Below are 18870 nucleotides of genomic sequence, written 5' to 3' on the forward strand. Positions count from 1 at the left end.
TCGGCCGTTGTACCCCACGACCTTCGAAATTATCTTATATTCCCCGAAAGTTTTGTTGCATAGCAATGAGAGAGATCAGTTTCGCAGATTAAAATCCCGAGGGCGCAGCGCGAGATGTTTTATTGCCAAACTTATCCCTATCGCTGATGCCCGGGAAAACTGGAGGGAAATATCTGATGAATTTTGAATGTCGAGGGGTTCTGGAAGGACTATTCGAGTATTAAAAAAATTTCAGTGAATTTTCTAGGAATTTTGTACAGGAAATAATTTCCCAAAAATCTCATGACAATTTTTTCCCAGGGCCACTCGTTACCTCGATAATCACCTAATTGGCCGACACGCCACATTCATCTTTCCAAGAACATTAACAAAAAATAAATTTCAATAATTTCGGAGGTAATAAAATTCAAAATACGCGGATATACCGTTTAAATGACTTGGTAATACACCGGCGTGTGCCTTTCGTGCCACTGAGCACCTACGAGTGACAGCCAAGAGGACTCACGATCACGATACGTTTTGCCGGCGAATGGCGGTGGCCCGTTATAGCCGCGTTGCGATCGTCACCTGAGCACTGACCCCAACAGTGTAATATTTTTTTTCCCCCCCCTTCTTTTTTCAATTCTTTTCATCGGTGATTCAGCCGTGTTGCATAAAACTAACGACTTCGTTGCACGATGAACATTGAGAATCATGGGTTATTTATTTCAGGTTCATTTCGTGACGATGGAAAGGCATTAGGCGAGTGAAAAGTTATTTGCGTTTGATGACCAGTTGCGTAAGGACATAGTCAACGCAACTTGTGATAAAAAATCTTTTATCTCTTCTTGATGAAGAACTTGAGAAATTCCTGAGTAAACTCCTGGAGTCATGGATTTTTTAGGTCGATATATGGGGAGAAAAAGTAGAATCGCTCTGGGGAGGAATGGATGTTTAGACATTTATTGATTTAAGTGGAATCAGTTGATGACTTTATTAATTGAACCATTTCTATTCCCATTTACTTGAATTTTTTTTCCCGTTTCGAAATTACGGTAAGGTAATTAACGTCATTATAAACTGAAAATTGATTCGCTCGCATTTCATCTGGTTAAGAGCTCAACTGAAAATAAAGCTTCGATTCCACTGAATTCTCATCTCACGTGAAATTTCACTGTTTCCACTTCAATGTCTGCACATTTTTTTCGCAGCTAATTCCCCTATTGACATTCCCATTAACATTTCATTGCCCAAAACCGTCGATTGCTTCGATGAAAAGCTTCACTCGAGGTCCGAGAAAATGATCTCCTTCCCTCAAGTACAAATCCTCAATCCATCATCAATTGAAGAATGTTCCTTTATCTCCGTAACAGAACAGGTTTCCAAGAATCCAAATGAAAAAATCCCACGCTCGAAATCAAACGACCATTCTTGAATCTTATGACCCATCCCGTTAGAAAATCAGAATCGCCCTATTTTCCATTCAACAGTTTTCCGAAAAAAAAAATATATAGTACACCGAACAAAGCCCCCGATATTAATTCACCGGATCCATGAGAGGACCTGGAAAAATGTAATTAAAACTGGGCATGAATGAGGTTGTAATATTTCATTGGTATTACAAAGGTGTAAAGGTATTCATCGGGACCGAAGTGAGGAATGCGAAACGTGTCGTCGAGTAGGGGATCGTGATGGACGACTCACACGAGACGATCACGAAACATTTGACCCGTTACTCTCAACGATACCAATCTCCCTCTCACTTTTTTTTTCTTTTTTATTTCATACTCAACAACTTGAAAACACGAGAACAATTTTTTTTCCATGAAATACGGAAAAATGGGAAAATCGATATAAATGAAATTACGAGAAAATGGCACAATGGTCATTCGTGCCTTTATATTCCGTGAATTCAAGGAGGGGGAGGGGAGGGAGGTTTTGTAGTTGAACAACTACGTGGGGAGAGGAAGAGGGGGGTGGATATACGTGCGAGGTTGGCTATTTTTCATGGCCTCATTGTCCCCGATATCACGTCACCGAGAGAGGACCTATTCGCCTGAAATAACTCCGCTGACTCGGCAGTTTTTGTCAACGAAAATTTACCGTACAATTTTCTTTTCTCTAGTTGAAAAAAAAAAACAATGGACGAAGAAAAAATTGCGAAGAATAAACAGAGAGTGAGAGAATGCAGGGGAATTATTGAATCCAGTGTTTTGCGATCGCTGGAACTCGAGGAGTCATGAGAGTCTATTGAAAAATGTATCTCTAGTCGGATAATACAATGACAATGTAAATAAATATCCACTTAAAAATTCTACAATATTCTCCGAAATAATTTGTTCAACTCGACACTTTCTGTCACCGAAAATTTACCGCACAATTTCCTTCTATCCGTTAAAAATATATTGAACGTAGAATATTGCAAGAGAATAAACAGAGAATGAAGAGCACAAGTGAAATATTGAACCGAACATTTTTCGATCGGAGAAATGGCGAGTCCCGTTTCACCCAGAGAGATGGGCATTTCTATGAAAATAAATCTCCATCCAATACACTTCCATCTATTTCATCACAACTTTTAAATAAATTAACAATACATTATACATCATCCATTACAAATGACATATTATATCTTATCAAGAACGTACATATTTATATTATCCCTCTGTATTCACTTGTACCTCATAGACCGATAAAATATTCTTTTGTACCCAACTCCGACTCTTGAAAAACAAATTCCCGAATAAAAAAAACCATTGAACATCGATGAAATATAAAAATTACTGAATGGAATATCTCCCGATCATCCTGATGCGCAGGGGGGTTGCGTGTCTAGTTGGATTTTCGATGAGCGTATCTGAATAGCAACACCGCGGTTGCTGAGGGGGTGGTGGGGAGGAGGAGAAAGGGAGGGGGGGAATGTATAGAAACGGCCAAAGAACCGCTTCGCGGATTCTAAATAGCCGTGGGAAGTAACCGTGGACGTAGCACGACATTGGAATACTAAATACGACACGCTCTCGACGATTCGCGCGGACACTCTCGTACCAAAGGCGCGCACTGAGTATCCACTAACACATATACATCTACAAACTCACCATACAAATGTGAAAAAGAGACCAAGTGGAGTTGGAGAATTGGTACCGCGAGGTAATCGATCGCGAGAGAGCAGAACCTCGAGTTAAAAGGACGAAAAACTTGAGGGGATGAGGGGGATAGGGGCAGGGAGGGGGAGAGGGAATAGTAAAGTCGCCCAAGGGGTCTTGCCTGCTTACGTGTCGCTTGCGCATACGAACACCCGCCTTGATATCACTCGGTTTCTAACCCAGCGAAAATTTATGGGGAGATCTCATTCGAGTCGCGCGGCAGTTTTACTTTAACTCCTTCCCTTTCCATCTACTCTGGTTTCTTCCCTCGACCATCAGCCAATGGTGAAAAAAATAAAAACTATCCGGGGATATTTGCATAGAGCCATAGCGCTAATAGTCCAGTGATACGCACCGGTATTCGCGAGCCAATGGGAAAATTATCGTCACCGACGAACTTTGTGATTAATTCGTAGGGTGAGGAGGGGTGAAGTGGTGGGTTAATACGCGTGCGAATATCGAGGAAATAAAAAAATCGGGGAATAGAAAAAACCTGGCAAATTATCAACGATGAATAGTTATTTTTCATAGTTTTTACTATTTTTCCCTGTTACACTGAAAGACTCGACTGGAGTCTATTCACACAACTTTAACCTGAAAAACTAGAGTCGTTCGTTTGCTCGCGGTGAATATATCGGGAAATACCCGATAATTTTGAAGCTGTTGTGGTATTACATATGAAAATTTTTAGCAATCGGTGCCTTGTCTTACTGCGTAACTTCTTCCCTTTGCCTTTACTCTCTTTTCTTCCCTCGACCATCAGTCAGCCGCGAAAAAACAACGAGGAGTATTTGCATAGAGCTGCAGCGCTAATAGTTCACTGATACAAGCCGGAACAGGGCGTAAACTTCGGAGAAAATGAGGAAGTTTTAATGTTTGCACATATTCGTGGAGAAAAAAAAATTCTAACAGAAGGTTTAACAGAAGACCATTGCCGACGTGAAATTAACGAACGCATTTTCTTTGAAAAGTTGTTAATATTTTTCAAAGTCAAAGCACACTGACTCCTAAAGATGATGAGGAGAACGCCTCATCAATAAAAAAAATCACAATGAACCAATCATTTATTGCAAATGAGTAAATTCTCATTCTCGAAACAACCAAACGAGTTTATTCATTTCCACCGCTTTCCTGAACTCAAGAAAATTGAACCGAAGTTGTTAATTTGATTCAAATAAACCGCTTTCCGGTGTGAAAGCAACGGCTCCACCTAAACCTCTGAAATCGATTGCAATGCGTAATTCCTCCGGGTACGGGCAACACCAACCCACCACCCCATCCTCCCAAAAACAAAATAGACTGCAGTCATCTTTCGTTTGGAGATTGTGGCAACGGATAATGGAAGAGGGAGGAAGGAGACCACTGAGACTACCACAGCGAGTCACGATGACGAGGCCGACTGCTTCCGTAAATGTGGGCGGATTTCTCTCCTCCCCCTGCACTCACCCATGAGTTGTTGAAAATTCCTCGCGTCAATACAATTGCCACTGGGATGGCCCATACATCTCTATGATGCGTTACCACCTACTAGGGTTTTATCGACTCATCGGAGGGGATTTAAACGTGAATGGAGAATCGAATAAAAGGATTACAACCGGAACAGAGAGGACTCGAAGAGGAAAAAAAAAAGAAGTGAAACATAAGTGAGGGCATGGGGGTGGAATGGGGAAGGGGTAGAGGGGGAGATTAATCACTGGAGGTTGGTATTAGACTTGCAAGATGCTAAGGCAGGCAGCTCCAATCGATCCACGTTGGACGGAACGAATAGGTTGAGGTCCTCCATCGAGAGGGAGTACGTATATACCCTTCGCCTGGAGAGTCTCAGGCACCTTCGGGTTTTTATCATTGCCGAGGTAATGGAGCGATTGGGAGTCTCATCGATTCGTTCTCCAGACCTGTCTTAGGGGCAACCGGACAATTCGTTGCTCCCGCAGGGGTGGGGGGATTATGTACGGTTGATTTTACGGCGTGGGGATAATGCTGGTGGTGATATGACTGGTCGGGGGACTGGGAGCTATCGATGGGGAGCATCGGGATCATTGATGGGTTGTCCTGGTCATGGACGAACCTGTTGAGGAATTTCGAGGGCTTTTATTTGAGGTTTTTATGCCTGAAGATGATGGAAGAGTGAGATTTAGTAGACAAGCGATACCGGGTTAAGTTTTCATTGTGAGAAAATAAATTTTGAATTGTCTTGGTTATGGGATGACTAGTCAAGGAATTTCGAGGGCTTCTTCGTGGTAGATATTTTTTGTCGCAGGAAATGGATCGTCCATTTTTTTCGGTCAATGAGTTAATGGGGGAATGATTAGAAGAGGGAGGAGAATGGTCAGGTGTTTTTTTTTCATTTTCCGCGTTTCGAATTGAGTATTAGAATTTTTCATACTGAATTTTAGCTGTTGTTTATTGGAAAATTAAATAATTGAATATCAACCGAATTGATTTAACCTCAACTCAAGTTTTAAATGAATTTTCGGGAATTTTTTCGGTGAATTTTACTCACGTTTCACTGAGCAATTTGCTGATTGAAAACGTTAGAATTGAATTATTCAATCAACTGAATAAATGAACAACAAAAATCTGCAGTGAAATGCCCTGGATTTGAATATCAAATTTCAGGCACTATAATGTTGAACAAAATTTTTTGGGAATTCGTTCAATAAAAAATAGTGTCTCGAAAATATTTGGAATAAAATCTTCAGTTCATGAGATAACTGCATATGCAATTATTTATTGTGTCGTCGGGAATGCAACCGCTATTTTATTTTGATTTATAGAGATAAATTGGGTATTTATGATAATTTCAATAATTTTTCCAGGTGCACTGACGCAATCTCAGTTCCCCGTATTCACAATCTACGCTCAGAAGAGCTGTCTCGCTGTTAAACCGTGCGAGAGAGCATGGTGCATCGACAGGGTACAAGGCCACCGTCTTCAGGGTCATACCAAAAGAAGTATGACAGCCTCGTCACGTCAACACTGTCTTGAGTTGTGCCTTGGTGAACGAGACTTCTTGTGCAGGTCAGTGAGAAGGCTATATTTAACATGGGACAAATTTATTTTTAAACGTTCCGGTTTCAGGAAATGTACAAAAAGCTCGCAGCCGGCGAGTATTTTTAGAATTATTACATTCTCGAGATTTATAGAATTAATCCGATATAGGGGTAATCAATTCTTGCACCCTGAGACATTCGTAATCGTTAAAATTGCAGAACTGAAGAAAACAGGGGCTATTATGCGGATAACAGCAATGAAGGAAAATATTTTGCGATAAAATCGTTAATTAAACGAGATTTAGTTTGATAAGTCATTTAAAATTGCTTCTAATTTTTTTTGCTTCAAATGAAGATTTTCAAACGACAATTTTGAGGATTATAAACATTAATTAAATTTTAATAATGAAATTATCTAAACGGGTTAGTGCAAATATCACCGAATACGTTTAAACTCATAAAAATATTCTCAATAATCCCACAATATAAAATTACCCCCCAGAACCATCTGCTTATGCAAGATCGTGATAAACATACGCTCATGTGAACTTAATGAATTCGTACTTCCGTTTCCTCATTACCAATCAAAACTGACTTAATAGGAGAAATAAAACCACATTAAGCTGATTTTCTTGCAAATGCGCTAATATATCAGTTATAATTTTCCTGTTTTCCGTCGGCGTTCATACAATAATTAACAAAAATTAGCAGTTTCCCCGACGAAAAAAAATGATCTTTCATAAAGATAAAAGAAAATAGCCCCTTATTATTTTCCAATTCCAATTGACCCCAAACTCTCAACATTGAAAATTCCCATGGCCCTCCAGTTGAAATTTCCAAGAAATGTCCACCATCCTTATCAACAAATCTCAAACAGCCCCATAAAATAAATTCCCCCCGAGCCATCTGCTTATCCATCATCGCGATAAACCACGGCTCATGTCAATTTAATGAATCCGCACTTCGTTCCTAATCAAAACAGACTTAGCCGAACAACTTAAAAAAAATCAAGATGAATAGCGTAAATAATACACGGTTATAGTTTACCACCGGGGTTATAGGAACGGAATTACGTAACAATGCGTGCGTGCGACCGTGAAGCCGGTGTCGGGGCGTATAAACAGGAGGAGAGGAGGCAGAAGGTACTGAGGAGTGAAGAGAGAGAGGAGGACAAGGGGAGATTGCGCGAGAGCGTAGAGAAGATCGCATTAACATTCTATGGGAACGGTATTTCTTCCGTGCAAGGTGGCCTGACAAGGCTGCAGTTCTCCTCGTCCATGTATCCACGGAGATTCACTCGTCTTAGCTTCTTTAACTTCTCCCCCAGCCTCCTCTCCCCCTTTCAGTCCACCCCCTCGCCATCCTCCTGGCCCCTCACTCGCTCTTTATCCCTCTATATCTTTTCTCCAACCCTCCCACCCCTTTCTCTCCTCACCGGAGTCTCCGTTTCCTCGCGAGAGTTTACGAAGATAAGTTTCTTTATGGAGAGTTTTCCATCTTGACTAATTTTTCATTAATTAAAATGGGAGGATAAATAGCGGAGAATATACAATTTGAGGAGATGAAAGAGGGAGCTGAGAGGGTACAGGTGGATGGATTGAGAGAAACAAATTATGCGAGTCAAAGAAATGTTTTTTTTTTTACTTTCAGTTCTTTATGTTTATGGAATGGGAGATTGGGTTCATTGATTAGGGAAAGATTTTTCGTGGGAGGGGGGCGGGGCGGTATGTTTGAACAGTTAATGCAGATTATATCTCGCGGAGTGGATGGGGGGCTGGAGAATTATGTGGAATGTTTTTTCAGGAAAATTATGGAAATATTTATGTGAAGGTCTTTAATGGTTTTGGATGTATCGTGGCCCCGATGAGTCGTAAATTTATAATTATTGGGTTGAACGGACTGGGAGAAAAATTAAAAGGTTCTCGAGTAAGGGTTGAGCATGCCGGCAAGATGGTTACATGTAAATAATCCTTAAAAATTTTGGAAGGCTAATTAACGACGCAATTAAATAGTCCCCAAAAATTTATCTCCGTCCATCAACCAACTTCTTCTCTCAATCCTCCACCTCCCGTCCGCATCCCTTAACATTACCGAACGTTTAGATCTCATTTACCAACGATCACTCTAGAATCCATCTTGTAGATAAAAAATGTTTCAAGCCCTTGAGTATCCTTCGCCCCCTGTCCCCTCCTCTCACGCGGTAGACAGACGCCCTTATGAAATAAAAAGCCGAATTCATCAGATAAATCATCTCCATTAGATATCAAAAGCATTCCTGACCAGAGCAGCGTAGCATAATCAATTAAAACCCCCATAAACCGCAGTCTCTCCCTCTACCATCCCTCTCCCTCCCCCTTCCACCCAGCTCATCAAATACCGACGTATGTACAGTTGGTATGGCATTATAATGAGCTTCCCCCAGTATTTTCTAATGATCAGCATACACCGGCATTTCTTTGGCCACGCTGGTGCGCCACACGCTGCACAGGCAATCTCTTGTACCGATGCGTGCCAGCACAACCCCGCCCGCCAGCCAACACTGTTGGCCCAACCACGACACGCGGTCGGGGGATTGGTGGGTGAGTGCAGGCGAGGGGGCATTAGTAATCGTACATGTGTATGGGATGAGATTTAAAGCAGCGAGATTCATGCGAGCGAACCCATGGGGGAGACTACGTGTGGCAAGGTGATACGTGAGCGGACACAAGACCGGCCCTGGGACCCAGGAAATATACCGGTGAGGGTAGAGAGAGGGAAAGAGGAAAAAAAATGAGAAAAAAAATTTAAATAGAGGAAAAACGCAAATGGAAGATTCGAAGCCGCGACCGACGGCTTTTATGCTGCACCGGTACTCCGTCAGTTGCCGTTTTCAATCACGCGATAGAAATCTCTCAAGAGTTTGGAGAGTCAGAGGGAAGAGGAATTGACGATCGTGGGTGGCTAGGAGACACAATCATTAACGCAAATGAAATTGTTGGTGGTATGAAAATATTGCATTTGTTGTGAAAGTGGAAATTGCAGGGACAAATGGAATGTGTGAATTGCGGATAGTTTTTGTGAGCATTCTGTAGACAGTAAAAAACATCTCAATAAAAAGATAATTCAGTGGAATTTCAGACGGACAGGTGCCTGGACGTCTTAATTCATGTTTGAAATACAGGCATGCGGTTACGTTGTGATGGACACGAATATTTACGAGAATTATTGCGATGCGAAGTATGCGCAGAGGGAATTCACTGTTAGACTATTAGTCCGGAAGTTTTATGGGAAGAGTCTTGGAATTTTTATCGATTATTCATTTTTACGAAAATTTTATTAATTTAATTGTTCGCAATAATTGTTCACATTTGTGGGGTGCCCAATTTTTACTGCATACTTTGGGGGTCAAGGAACCGCTTGACCCCCGAAATATTAGAAAAAATTAGTCAAAACATTTTGAAGAAATAAAAATCTACGAAAATCCGATCACACGTAGCGTATTTTATCTCAACGCGATATATCGAAACAGCTTGAGACATTTCCAGTCAAATGCGTGTGTGTAGTGCAAGTACAAGCCCGAAGGGGGAGGGGTAAAAATACGTAAACATAAATAAACAAGGGGTCTTTTGTTTCGTTTTTGGTGTGGACTTTTTTTTTGGAGAACTGAGAAAAATAACGGAAACTTCGGAAAGGGAAGTGGCGAAAATGTATGTAGTTGGAGTGCTAGTTGGCTGCGGAAGTGGCTGGGAAAGGATGGGATGAAGTGAGGGAGGAAGGGGGTTACCGGGGTTTTTACCCCTTCTCTCGAGTTGCGCCCAGAGGGGCACTTAACATTAAGAGCACTGTCCGCGACAACGGCACATCCAATTATAAGTGCGAAATTCATTGTTCGTACACTTGAAACTCTGCCAAGTTAAGGGGAGGGAGGGTGGAATACCGGGAGGGTGAATTATACGGAGAAGTATTGCCCAACGGCGCCAAAAAATCCCTGCATTCGGAAATATTTAACGGAGGGATTTTCCGGTGTTTTCAAGATGGAAGAGGGAGGCGAGAAGATCAATGTGATAAATTCATCTGTTAAAGAGGTGGGGTTACTAGACAGAGAGGGGAAAATATTCGGCAGATGCTGTGAACCCGAGCGACATAATTCTCCCCCCAAAAACTTAAAAAATTAATATCCCATAAAATAAACTAAATACTCGGCTGAGCCCTCCGCCCTCGACCAGTAAAAATGACCTTAAAAAAAAAACAAAATAAATAAACTAAAAACCCCATATTATTCCTCCCTCATCGTCATCAACTCCCCTCATCTGCCTCCCAATTTCCACAATCTCAGAACACCAACCACCAACCCCCGTACAGGACCCCAAAACATCAACCCCCGTGTCAATGGTTACATTTTAACGCACCATCCCCCTCATTCCCCATAAGAAAAAACTTATAAACCGAGACTCTAAACGTCGCGGCTCCGTCCAGGGTTTATATCAGATCCCGTGATGAACGTACGTGACTCAACTTTGTTTCCAAGTACCCAAGTGCGGGCACATACACAGAGAGAAGTACTATTTGCATTATTCCTCCACCTCCACCTTCCCGTTCCTCTTTCCTTCATCCCTTTACCCATCATGGGTCGTATACGATCGTATTACTCCTCTGGTAGGAGTCTCAGGTATTACACAGAGCGGTGTAAGAACGACTGCGCTAAATTACCATGGTTCAGCGATATCGCCGGAGCAACTAAAGAGAAAAGGAGAGAATGACGGAAAGATTGAGGGGGAGGGAGGGGGGGGAGAAGGGAATGAGCCAGTTGGATCCTAAGTAGGTGCTTGTAGCGATACACGTATATAACATGGATACAGGAGAATGAAAAGAGCACGTAAGACTGATCACCTCTTTCTGAAGGGCATGATGGGACTATGGGGTTGGTGGGGGAATGGGGGGGAATGAGAGGTGGTGAGAGAGGGGCCGCGAAGAGGAGTGAGTGAATCCTGGGTAATGTGGAGATGATCCTGCGGGGCTCAATGACGCAGTTATGTCGTAAAACGAAATGGTCTGGTCTTTTTTGGAGTCGACTTGGATAATTAGGGATTATTTATGGAGGATTCGATAGGCAGATGGCATTGGGGGGTCATTCGGTGATCAGGCTGTTGTTTCATGGTTATATTGGACGGGAGACAGATGGTTTAGCGATGATTTAACGGTGAGAAAAGTGTCCGGGGGTGACTTATCGGGGACTAATTTTATTTTACGCTATTTTACATTTTTTGTTTTCCTGTGAACGGACAGTTTCACTTCATTCAAGTTTTTAGACGGAGAACAATGAAATTATTTGGTTACGGGGAATAAATAATTTTTTTGAGTACTGATTATCTGGAAGAGGAGTCGGACTTTTTCCCTGAAGATAGCCATTCTCAAAATGGCCCCCTCCAATCATCCAATCCATCAGCGTTCTCAACATTTGATACTATTCAGTACCGAAGCGGTAAAACGGTTTATGCCGGCTGAGTTTTTTTAGAAATATATCCGAATCGAAGGGAGATAGCGGAATTTGCGTCATAAACTCTTTTGCAGCTCTCACTTTGCTCTACAAAAAAGGTTCCCAGAGAAACTCCTCTATTTCCTTAAATTCCAAGATATTCGTCGAAAATCGACGTCTGGGCGGAATGGACTTGAACTGTTTTACCGCTTCACTACTAAATTTCCTGTCAAACGCAATTTCCACCTACAGAAATAGCTTTTTCACATTCTTCCGTTGAACTATCCACTCCACATCTATCTGGAGCGGCTGAATAAATGAAAAATATATTTTTGGTAAATTAAACAGAAGGGATGACACTGCCCCAAACCAGATAATTCCACCTGTACCATCGGGACAACCAAAGTAATGAAGACACCAATCAACAAGATTTATTTCCACATTTCACGCTTGAAATCATCTGTACCCGTATCCCCGGGGTTAAATGTAATATGTTAATAAAATCTTCCATCCAATCTTCAACCACAACCACTGGAGATGTCTCCAACCACGAGACAGTCATAAACAATCCATGCGTTACTGAGGAATGCCATAATTTCTGCATTTCAGCTTTATGATGACCATTTCACGGAAACTTGGGTAGAAATAATATATTTTTTCATTTGAATAGTTTTGCCCAGCAGAAGGGGGAGCCCAGGGGGACTGGGAATTCGTATAGAAATTAAATGACGGTTTTATGTACCGCAAAATTAACGGCATTCAGTGCACTACTGTGTCTTGGCTCTCACATAATCCTTCTCACCCGCGAGCGGACGACTAACGGCGCTCTCAGGGCAATTAGCTTGCACGGAAATACAACAACTTGAAGCTCGGTGGAGTTTTGTATGTGTGGTAATTGTTGAAGTAGACCAGGGGAAGGGGTAAAATGGGGGAGAAGCTCACGTTTTGCTTAGACGGTGCTTTACTACCCCAGAATGTTTCACTGGTAACTAATAAGTTTACTTGGAAAAATAAATGGGGGAGTTTAAAAATACACTCCCTGGTGGTAAACACGAAGGTTTCGGTTAATCATTTGAATGGGGAAAGGCAGGGGGAGGGGTAAGAAATGTGGGTAGTATTATTCTTGGATTATTAAGCCGGCTGCTGGCTCCGGGGGGGCAGGCAACGAAGGAACGGGGTTTGGCAGGATTTTTGGGAGGGAGGGAAATAGTTGGAGATACCTGATATGTTTTTTGTGTCAAGGACTTGACACGTAGTCATGTAGAATAGTGAGATTATTCTGTAACTTATACAATCCCCTTTAATCATTCAATACTTCCGAACAAAACCGAAACGGACGAAAAGAAATTCTCCCCAATTTTCACTCCACAAATCTCTCCTTCAATAGAAATCAATTCGTCAATTCATCTCCCAAAAACACCACTAACCCCTCGAACTTCCATTCAACCTCATGAAAAAAAAAAACCCGATGAATACTCACTCCCAAATATTTTGGCAAGTTTCGAAATGAGAAAGAATGGAGAGGGCTTTTGAGAACTCTCCGTTACAATTCTCCCCCACATCGGGAGTTCGAATTTACCTCCAACGAGTTGGCAAACTGTTTCTCACGTTTCACTACCCCAAACCCCTTTTTTTCCCCTCTCCAGATATCCAGATCTACAGCTATATTCCAGTACACGTTTTGTGTTAACTCGTTGAAAAGAATTCGAGCACCAGTTCCACCCCATACCCACCCGTCAAGTTATCACCCCCTCGCATTATCCACCTCTAACCCACCTACCCCCGCCCCCCTACCGCAGCCCCTGAGTACGTACTTTTATGAACATTCAAAAAGCTCAAGTTTACCAACATGCATGTTTGCAATTCTGTACACACTTTTTTTTTGCCCCAGGTTATACCCATCATGTGCAACGGAAAACGGTTTAATTCACACGAAAGTGTATTTTCCAACCCTTTTTCGCTTTTATAACCACACGACCGGCCGACCTGGTTTTCCAGTGATGAATAATCTGTTGGTTTACGAATAGATATGTGCAAATCAATGCCAACTAGTACTGTCAATGATGTAATAGGTACATTCATATTGTTTCAGAATTATTTACGCCCCTAAAAGACAGGGAGAAATATTTGGTAGAGAATTTATGAGGTATTTTAGTAATTTTTGTGATGCGCACTTCTGTCTGTTGATTAAAAGTTTAATGAGGGGTTTAGAGAGAAGATAAATAGATCCAATAATTGGTTCATCATTTTGATCAGTTCATTAGTACATTCATAACTGAATTTGAGTTTTTCATAATTAAGGGGAGGTAATTAAGCGATACTGGCAGTTGATCAAAGGGGTTCTCTGTCATTTAATCATCGCGTGAAATATTTTATTAACGTGAAAGAAATAATTGAACCGAAATCCTTACTCTCAATGAATTTTCTCATATAATTATAAAAGGTTAATGAAAAAATTCAGCGAATTGGAAGTTGAATTCGTGTGATAAAATTATCCGCAAAATCACGCTCCCCAAACTTCATAAATCTCCAGGAAAAAATCTCAACAATTTAATTTTTTGTTAAACAAGTCCCTCACACGCACCATTCCCCTTGGATATCCTTAATGCCACATCATCGCATTCCGCCCAGTGATAAAAAAGAAAAAGAATCGACTCGGTGAAAAAAAGGGGTTGAGGAGGGTTGAATAGTTGGTGAACTATTCATTCGTTGTAGGGAAAAAAGATCCCACAGTGTAGTCTACTGGATGTGATGTTACGGTGGCAACAAAATTAACCACAAAAAAAAAAGAAAAAGGTTATAGTCACCTCATGACTCAGTACAAGTTTCGTAATTGATCCATGCAGTTTTTCACAACCTCCAGCCACTCGACAAGCAATCGTCGGGGCAAAGTTTTTAGTCAACCGGAGCTCTAGCGTGTGGAGAGTATTTTTTTAATTTATTTTCCTCGGTTTGCGAAAAGTCGAGGTGTTGTTAAATGTTTTTTAATTTAATTTTTTTAGGAATCTTGTTATGTGGCTATTATACGCGGATAATAGGGGCGTTGTGACGTAATTAAGTTGCGTGGCTGCTCACTTACCTGAAACAGAAAGGAAAATAAAGGGTTAGAGACTTTTTAGAATTCCCTTCTCATGGCTATATTGTAATTTACAACACTGTTGTTTTGAGCTGTCAAAAAGATCGGAATGTTTAGAATTTCTAATGGTTTAGCGACTACGATTAACCTGACTTATAATTATGTTCTTCCATCTTGAAAATATTTGCTATTTTATGATGTAGAGACTTTTTGTTGACTTAAAATTTTTTGCAACAATTATGCGTATTTATATCTGCGGTCAAATAATTTTTTAATGAGTACTCTTCCATTTCGACAACATTTATCATTTGTTCATCGATATTTCATTAATTGTAAATTATTCTACATGTTAAATAGTTGGATACATTTTCAATTATTCCCACTCCTTTTCACTTCATTCATATTTCAAACATTCTCACGTGAAACGCAGGTGAAAAAGCTCCATCACTTCCACAAAGCATAAAAAAATCATATTAACCAGCACTTTTCACTGGCTCCAAATGGACCTATATTTTTATCTGCAGCCGTAAGCACAATGTTACACGAATGCTGTCGAACCGAAAAAAAAATTTCCCCTCAACTTCCCAATTTTTACGATCGTTCGTTATTTTTAACATTTGCCAGACAGTTGAGCTGATGCTGTTGAATATTCCCTTCCTCACTTATCCCTCCCCATTGCCCACTGAAAATACCGCGAACATGAAATGCACAAAGGGATAGCAAGAATGAAGTATGGAAAATGTAATGTTCACATCATAACATAAATGGTGTACGATAGAAATCGATAGAAAATACATGAATAAAATGTACAATCGCAAAGCAATTGGATGTACATTGGTCAAGAGGGCACTTGGTGATGTCAATAAATTTTTACTCTCTGTCCACATTCATTTATTTTTCCATCCCTTTTGGCTTGACTGATTTATGCGGATATTTTACAGCACCCCGAGAATGCATTTGTTAACGAAGAAAAAAGAAATATCCAGGGGAGAATTACTATCGATTCCGACAATTTCGTATTTCACAGAGGAAGTTGGGAACGACGTTATTGCCACAAACACCCCAGTGGTACTATATGGGTAGTTGGAGGCGTTGGAAATAGTGGCCAGGGAATCAGACCCGTTTTTCATTCATTTTTATTTTTACGAGTGAACACCACTGACGTACGTATTTTTCGTGGTCGATATTTTTGCACTTGTGCCTGAGTGATTGAGGTCTCCGTAATGGAATTTGCCTACGATGAGATGGAACCACTAGCCATGAACGAGAATTGTGATGCATATCATGTTGACTCGTTTAGGTTTCGATTATTCAACATTTTTTCTGTTGGAGGTGGATCTAGCGGTGGCCATAAATTCACTTGTGATTGATTCATGTGCACGTGGGCTCATTGTATTTGTTTTATGGCACTATAATTCACCGCGGAAAATTAATGAGATAAATGATTCTGAACCGTTCAGGTTCCCATAATGAAACTATTTTGATTTCGTGGTTATAGGGTCACTCGAAGTAGATAAATTCTGTTCTACACAGACTATTCTTCTTCGCAGTCCGTAGCAGTGCGATTTGCATGATAAAATTTTCAATAATCATAATTTCATAATTCATATCAAACGTTGTTATCCTGGAGGGCGATTTGAAAATGATGTGAGCGGTTGGAGCGATACGAGAAAATGTTCAACGAATGATTTTCTTTTATTGTGATAACATTTATGCCTTCACTCGGTTTTACATAAAATTCAAATGAGAAATAAAAAATTGAGGTCAAGTAAAATCTGAGAATAATGCAAACGAATTCGTTGGAACGATCAGTTAGGAGACGAGAGGGCGTTGGGTAGAAATGCTGGACGATATAATATATCGTTGCCTCGGCCATTAAGCCAAACCATTAGATAGTCGACACGTCGAGATAACGAGCATTAGCCAGTGCAACGGTGGTCTCCACGTTAGGTACGAAAACGGTATCCATTGTTGTTTGTACGTACACGTATTACGCTGACTGCGGGATATTCATGTCTCTTTTGAATTTTAAATCAGGTTTTAACGTTTTTTTTTTGCTTGAAGAATTTTCCAGAGGTTTGCCCGAAGTGGAAAAGCGGGTAGAAGTAATCTGTAGGGATGGCCCCACAGATTAGCAATCACCGGAGGGATGAATACACGCGTGGTGATATGGGGGAATCGAATACATCATAATTTTCCCGAATTTTCCCAGAATTTCATAAGAATCATCTGAATTGGACAAAAATTGGAGATTTCCAGATCCGAACCGTTGGACTCGGGGTTCCCACGCACAGTTGCCACTCCCTGGTATGCATTTTAGCGGGAAATTTATAAGACTTCAAGATAATTTAACTTACGAGAGTAATGAAGATCCCGCTAGGACAAGAATTTTTCTTGGAATTTCCCCCACAAAATTTTTCCGACTCAGCCAAAATATTCACCAAATATTAAATTACTCCCTCATTACTGAAAAGCAACCCCCCAATTCAAAACACCTCTTATTTTTCCCACATCAAAAACCCATCCATCACTCCCCCTAATTAATACCTCCCACTGCCCCCTCCATAAACATTTTCATAACGAGATGGTGGAATTGGAAATATGCCACGTGAAAAAAAAACTATGATTACATTTGGCTCTTACCCCAACTAAGATAAAAATAAATCGCGTTAAATTGCCTCATCTTCCCTGAGCCTGAGAAAATGAGCTAAAACTCAGCCAAAAAAAAAGCACTCGAGAGATGAAAAAAAAAAAAAATCGGGCAAGAGTGGTTGGCGCGAAAAGTCCGGATCTCCGGTTCGCATGTTCCGTTTGCCGGATTTCAGTGGTTTATACCAGCGTTACCTGGGTGTGTGCACCCACGAGACCCAGACGAGAATACTGGGATTGCCTCTGGCCCCTGGGTTCGACCAACTGTGATCCTCCAGGGTAAAATATGTTGGCCGCATTCCCCCGTGTGCTGGAGTATGGGGTGGGGTTAGAGGATTCCACCATTCCCGAGTTATATTTCCTTGAGGTCAAAGGGATAGGGCGCATATATTCCCAGATGGAAGCAATATCCCAAGCTCTTCGTTAACGCTCAAATTGACTAATTTTCGGCGCAAAATCCTGTGTCGATTAGGGAGCGCTGACAGTGTCATCTCTTGCATATGTATTAACCGTTCAAGATATGGCGGGGGTGAGAGGGGCTAGGGTGGAAGAGATGGGTGGGGTTAAAGGGACTCAAGACCACAAACCTCTCACCACGTGAATATGTAAATCAACGTTTGACTAAACCCCAAACTGTCAAGCCAGAGGGACCACAGTGGCCAAAGTGCCTTCTGCTTAAATAATTGGACATTAATCTGTCGCTCTGTACACAAATAAATTCAGTCTCTCGTATCCTTCGGTTATCGTTTTAACCCGACTAGCAGTCCCTCGAAGAGAATTTTCCTTCCATCCTGAGCTGAGCGATAGTGGGGTAGTTGGAGACGTGAGGACATTTCAGGACGAAATTTGAATTGAGTTATTAATATCCCTGGACGCCAGCGATTGGACTCCATGTGGTATCATTTTTGTTAGAGATTATGAATACGTAATTCACAGAGTGGAAATCATGATACCGAATTTTATAAATAATATTGAAAAGGCAATATATTTTCCTATATTTTCCTCCTGAACTCCCCGATTTCCGGACATTCCCGAAACTAGATCTATCGATAACTGTCTCAAGCTCTTCGATTCCCCTCTGCACGATCTCATTCTCCCCGCCTCTCCTCCCACCCCAACACACAGAACAAAACTTATCTAACAACCGTAAAGTCACCCCAATATTCTCCCGGACAATTCAACTTTCTTCTCGCATTCGTAAAATCTAAAATTAGTGTCCCTCGTCCTCAACCGATTGACCCCATAAGCTCCATCTTCCACTCTCCCCTCCGCCCTTTCGCAAAAAAAAAAAATCTGGAAAATACCATCTCCATAAATCCTCTCTACCCTTCTCACTTTTGATAAAACGATTCCACCACCACAATTTTGCCCCATTCAAGAAAATTATTCCATCATGAATCAACCAAGCGGCATTCAACCAGGGAAAACTACGAAACACGATGAAATGCCAAAGTCGCTGTGAGAGAGTGGGCGGTGAATATTTGTTCCATTGGAATAGGCCAGGGGTTTTAGGGTTGGTGGGATAACTAAAGTCAGTAGCGCGTAGGACCCCTTCAACCCAGCCTCGTAATA

At 41.2% G+C, this 18870-nt stretch overlaps 2 protein-coding genes across 6 annotated transcripts in view; one reads left to right on the forward strand and one right to left on the reverse strand.

The window, feature by feature from the left end:
- LOC135168415 (uncharacterized) overlaps nucleotides 1–18870 on the forward strand; it is a 223817-nt gene that overhangs the window by 194445 nt on the left and 10502 nt on the right. For all 4 annotated transcript variants that reach the window (XM_064132576.1, XM_064132575.1, XM_064132577.1 and 1 more), the window contains one exon: nucleotides 5945–6146. In XM_064132576.1, the coding sequence (XP_063988646.1) occupies nucleotides 5945–6146 (202 nt within the window). The remainder of the gene's footprint in view (nucleotides 1–5944; nucleotides 6147–18870) is intronic.
- Nucleotides 1–18870, reverse strand: part of LOC135168419 (autophagy-related protein 16-1) — a 196322-nt gene that overhangs the window by 155718 nt on the left and 21734 nt on the right. The gene's annotated exons all lie outside the window — the stretch shown is intronic.

The sequence above is a fragment of the Diachasmimorpha longicaudata genome, chromosome 13 (genome assembly GCF_034640455.1).
Source record: "Diachasmimorpha longicaudata isolate KC_UGA_2023 chromosome 13, iyDiaLong2, whole genome shotgun sequence".
NCBI lineage: Eukaryota > Metazoa > Arthropoda > Insecta > Hymenoptera > Braconidae > Diachasmimorpha > Diachasmimorpha longicaudata.